This window comes from Aplysia californica, unplaced genomic scaffold (assembly GCF_000002075.1).
Source record: "Aplysia californica isolate F4 #8 unplaced genomic scaffold, AplCal3.0 scaffold01087, whole genome shotgun sequence".
NCBI lineage: Eukaryota > Metazoa > Mollusca > Gastropoda > Aplysiida > Aplysiidae > Aplysia > Aplysia californica.
The window spans coordinates 87,443-92,899 of record NW_004798357.1 but is presented as its reverse complement, the minus strand read 5'-3'; the positions used below and the strand labels follow the sequence as shown (position 1 = coordinate 92,899).

General features: G+C 41.4%; 1 protein-coding gene across 1 annotated transcript in view; it reads right to left on the bottom strand.

Annotated features, from left to right (window-relative positions):
* The window catches only part of LOC118477120 (protein-serine O-palmitoleoyltransferase porcupine-like), a 14,049-nt gene that overhangs the window by 1,810 nt on the left and 6,782 nt on the right, over window positions 1–5,457 (bottom strand). Inside the window, exons 8-9 of the mRNA XM_035973266.1 lie at window positions 2,943–3,028; window positions 1,288–1,392 (exon numbers count right to left, since the gene is read on the bottom strand). Of these exons, the coding sequence (XP_035829159.1) occupies window positions 1,288–1,392; window positions 2,943–3,028 (191 nt within the window). The remainder of the gene's footprint in view (window positions 1–1,287; window positions 1,393–2,942; window positions 3,029–5,457) is intronic.

Genomic DNA, 5,457 nt, shown 5'->3' with positions numbered 1-5,457 from the left:
CCATCCCCCTCCTTCTCCCCATCCACCTACCACATACCCCTACCCCACAACCCCCTTAACAAAACAAGTAAAACAAAACTTGAGAAAGTACAATAAACATACATTGCTGTTGGAAACATAATCAGACCGAAGGGCTAGAACCCAAATAGCCGCTGGATCGGAAAAGTAAAGTATGTAAAGTTGGAAACAGAATAAGTCTACGGATATTCTTGCTCTCATTCTATCTATTTTTTTTTAAAGTAAGTTTTTACGGCACTTGCAACACAATAGGTCATAGAAGTGCCGAATATTAGAGGTGTTACAAGAGAGTAACAAACACAAAAAAGCAGGAGGGGAGATAAGGATGATAGGTGTTGGATAGGAAAGAAGGAGCAAACCACACCAGAGCACCCGCCAACAATCATGCTCTCATTCTTACAACCACCTGTCCAAGGCAATCACCTGTACAAACTACCACTTCCCAGTAGTCCCCTTGCATTTTTTCAAATATGTGAGGCAGCGTAGTGGAATCAGGTTCTCATCAATTTTTGGGTATGTAGAGTTATTGGTACCATCTTAAAGTTTGTTTACTTGTCTTTATTTGGATGAAAAAGGTATCCATTTATCTTGAATGCAAGTCGAGACATTTACGAAAGAAGGAGGTGGGGGTCACCTGTTCTCAGAGGAAAAATTAGTGAGGAAATGGCCGCCAAAGATTAGTTATTTCCTTAGCTTAAGAGTCCGTGGTAACTGAAAATTTACATTTTTTGTTCCTTTAATCAACGTTTTTAAGAAAAATCCCTCAGAAATGAGTTCTTTAATGGGCATGAAAGGTTTTGAGCCAAAAAACAAAAACTTGATAAAAATTCACAAACCTGCAGAAAAATGCAAGTTTCTTCACTTTGATTATTTTGACGAGAGCCTGATTCCACCACGCTGCCTCACATATTGTAATAGCACTGTCCAAGACAACCACCTGTCTATCACAACCACCTTTCTCCTTCACAATTACAATGGGTGACCATCTTGAACGGATTCTTTTGTCTGTGTGTGTGTGTGTGTGCGTGTGTATGTGCGCACTCAAACGTGTGGGTGTGTATGTGTGCGTGCGTGCGTGCATGCATGTGTGCGCGTGTGTGTGTGTGTGTGTGCGTGCATGTGTATGTGTGTGTGTGAAAGTTCTGCAATAAAAGTCACTCCAAAACTAAATGGTCAAATCCTTTGCATTATAAACAAATAAATAAGTTGCATCGACCAAAGAAAAACTTAAAAACATGTATGAAGTAGGAAAGGCATCGAGTTCGCTACCTTGTCCTCTCCGTCACTGCTGTCGAACATCAGCCCCAGGTAGGCCAGGTGGAACACGGCCAGAGCGCCGAACGCCAGATTGGTGAGAAACACCGCCGGGTGCCTCTGGGGAAACGAGAACGCACAGACATGACGATGCCAAACAGTTGTCTGCATAACTTTGTACTTTGTTTTATAGCTTGTTCACTTTCGTCTGACAGCATTTAAAAGATCCTAGCTCATTGAGGAATTTACCAATGCCCACGAAACTTTGCATGGCACTTCTGCAGGCCAGTCTGCAGGCCAGTCTGCAGGCCAGCGACCAAACAAAAATTTATTTTATAAAAATCTTGACAAAGTAATAAAAAAACTTTTTCTCGTTGGGCCCCATATCAAAAGCCGCTCTTTGGATTCAAACACAGGATCACTAAAATAAATGACTTACAGTAGCCTTGCTTACAAATTGCTCTTTTTGAGACAGCGACACCGTCCTGCCCCCACATTTCCCGTTTTAACCGTTGTCAACAAAAGTGAACGAGCTATAGTAAAAGTTTTACGGCTATGGGTGCCCAGACACAAATCGGATATGACAGAAGAAAGTTCTTTAAACCATCAAGGGAAATCTTGACATGAACTAATCCTGTTTTTGAAAACCACAGCTTCCAGGTTCTATTTTTTTAAAATTCAACTTAAGGAAATTTTACTCCCTCATCAACTCAATTTAGTTCATTTACAAGCCAGGCTTCAACTCTGCCTGTCAGTGGCCAACCTGGACTGAGAGGGACGCAACATCCCAGCAGAAATACAGAGATTCATTGAGTGCCAGACCAGTGACAGACATCGGCGATCATGGTTCCCCATTTATTCCTTTGTTCGGAGGCTCTTAAAAAAGCTATGTTTCCCTGACCTTTCCACGTTACCCATTTGTTTAGGTTCCCCAAGTAGGTTGCCCTGGGTCTACCCCTGCCTCATTTGCCTTAATTTTGCCAGTGAGAGCTAGATGTTCAAGATTTTTATATCTATTCATGTGTCCCAAAAACTGCATTTGAGGTTTCCTGATACAGGATTTTAATTTCTTCCCACTCTGGAGTCAAACTCAGGTCTCCTCCAAGCAATGGCAATGCCCCTACCTACCCGCTGAACTCCAGACACTAGTGCGTCCAGGTTCATGCTTCCATGTCTCTGTGGGTGGTTGGCAGGTGCTCTGGTGTGGTTTGCTTCTTCTTTCCTATCAAACATCTATTATCCTCATCTCCCCTTCTTCTTTTTTGAGTTAGTTACTCTCTTGTAACACCTCTGATCTTCTGTCGCTCAATCCCAGTAGAGCATAGACATCAACAACATTCCTCCAGCAAAGCCTGTCCTGTGCATCTTTTTCTAGCCCTTGAAGGTCCTCCATGTTCCAGAACTGACGGTTGTGTTGTCTTTGCTGTTGATGTTTTTGTAGCTGTTTTTCTGTCTTACGGGAAAGGGCTGCTTACCCTTTGCCCAACCGACCTTAGTCGGCTTCTACAACATGTGCGGTATCGATACAGAGTTTCTATTCTTTGCTCAACTTTTGGACAGGGCCCCGGGAACCAAACGGGTGCGTGCTTCCATGTAACCGACACAAACTTGACCACCGACACAAACTTGACCACCAACTCAACCACAACGAAGAACAAACATTTACTTACGCTGGTGAATTTATGATCACATTTTTCTTTGCATCTCTTCGCTTGAACACAAGCATCAAATATTTGGGACAGGCGTCTCCGAAAAACTGTTGGCAAAAAAGACAATCAGGAAAAAACAATAAGAGCATACATGAACATTTGTCACGGGTTCTAGCACCAATGACATTAAAGATTTTGAGCAACTATCAACTCATTTTTTTTTTTTAAATGAGAGAGTAGTCTGTCTCTTTCAATTGGTTTTAGTTCTAATAAGAGTGTTACGGTGCTCAACACTGAATAAGGTCATATGAGCGTGCGCTTCTTTCATTGAATGAACAAATCAAAGAATTACAAAAGAAAGAAAGAAAGAAAAAAAGAAAGAAAGAAAGAAAGAAAGAAAGAAAGAAAGAAAGAAAGAAAGAAAGAAAGAAGAAAGAAATGTCCATATCACAGATCTAAAACAATATTGATTTACTGAAATAAGACTCCTTATTCTTTCTTCTTTTTCTTCTTCTCCATCACTCCACAATTCAAGACCAGGATCTATCATGATATACTGAGCCGTCCTGCTTAGTTCCTCCATTAGCCCAAACAACTTCTCTTGTAGAGTTAATGGAGGTTTCATGTCTTAGGGGCTTCCCAATCTTTGATATTTTCTTGCATAAAAAATAAGACCAAGGGAATAACCTTGCCATAACAACAACAACAAAAAGTGAGCAACTCCAATGTTTTATTTACCCATCATCATTCAAAGAAGGATAATTTTTTATAAAGAGACCCATTTTTCTCCCAACAGTGACAATATCTGAAATGAACTTCAAATGAAATGACAAGGGGTTGGCATCCATATCATCAAATCTATCAGAGAACACTTGAATAAAGAGATACATCAATACAACCTTTTCTTTTTACGAACATCAAAATGATTTAATATCTTTTTTTCCTACTGCAATAACGCACCATCTAACATCAACATACTCGAAGTAAGGAGCGGGGGCTCTCGTGGCCTAGAGGTTAAGGTGTTGGCCTCTCGTTCAAAGGTCCCGGGTTCGAATCCGGGTAGCGACCGAAACATTTTCTTCTCTAAAATTGTCTCCTTCCACCTCCTTTCCTGCTCTCTAGCAATGTTCTGTTGTCTGCTTTCATTTCCACTTTCTGCCCCCACCCTCTCACCTCCTTTGCCCCCTCCTCTGGGCTCCTGACTCTTTCTGCAGCCTTTCTACTGCTACTCCTTGACTCCTTCTTACAGCTGTCTTTCTACCACACCCCTGATCTTCTGGTAGGAAAGATCTACACCTAGCCTTCTCGGACAAGGGCGAAAAATCTCGGAGGGCCCGTGTGCAAGTTGCGCACGTTAAAGATCCCTTGGTGGTTTAAAATCGATAAGAGTAGGCTTCGGCCGCCACCCGGGCAAAATTCAAAATTTCCTACCAACTGAAAATATTAGGTGTGTCCCGCGAGCTCATATGACCTTATGCAGTTGTGAGCGCCGTAAAACACTTTACAAAAACAAACAAAGTAAGGAGCAGGCAACAATACTACAGAAAAACCTCCATCACACCAAAAGCCTTCAACATAATAAAATATGCTAGGTACGTATAAAATATGTGAGCTTGATGACTAATTCTAAGTCCATCAACAATATCTAAACCATTCAAGAGGCAAGCTGTTTCAAACGAGCCTCTTGACACTGACAGTACCATCAGGCCACTTTAGTCTGCGCTCACTACCACTGTTAGTCACCGACGCAACCAGGTACACTAAACATAATTCAACAACGAATGGACGCACTGCACTGAAGCAAATACCAAAGGAAGTCACTCTATCTCTCTTGCCCTTTTTAACTCCCAGTGGAGCACAGGCCATCAACAACATCACTCTAGCGAAGCCTGTCCTGAGCATCCTTTTCTATCTGTTTCCATGATGTCCCCGCTTTTTCAATTTCCGCTGATACCGCTCGCCTCCATGTCATCTTAGGTCTTCCCTTCTCACTCTATATGATAGCTGAATGGTTCATGAACCTCTAGGGATAGCTGAATGGTTCATGAACCTCTAGGGATTTTTAAAACCTGTTTGTTGGTCGCCAAGGTTGTTACTAATTTTAAAAAATTCTACCACGGCTTCAGTGTTCTAAACTGATGGGGTACCCAAGCGTTTTTCACTATATGAGCCTTCGGTACCATAAGTGTTAAGATCAACCTGGGCAGAGAAAAATTCACTATGCTAGAAAAAAGATGGAGGCACTCAAAATAAGAAGAACGAAAAAGCGTTCCCGACCTAAGAATCAAACTGACACCTTTAGTACGCAAAGCAAAGGACCTCACAGACACCACTGGTTTTAAAAGTAATGAATTAATGAACTGAATTGAGTTGCAACATAACACCAAGTTAATGTAACAAATAGTCCCATTTCTTCAGCTATGATATTTCAATATTTGTTCGTCCACACATTTCTTCAGCTATGATATTTCAATATTTGTTCGTCCACACATTTCTTCAGCTATGATATTTCAATATTTGTTCGTCCACACATTTC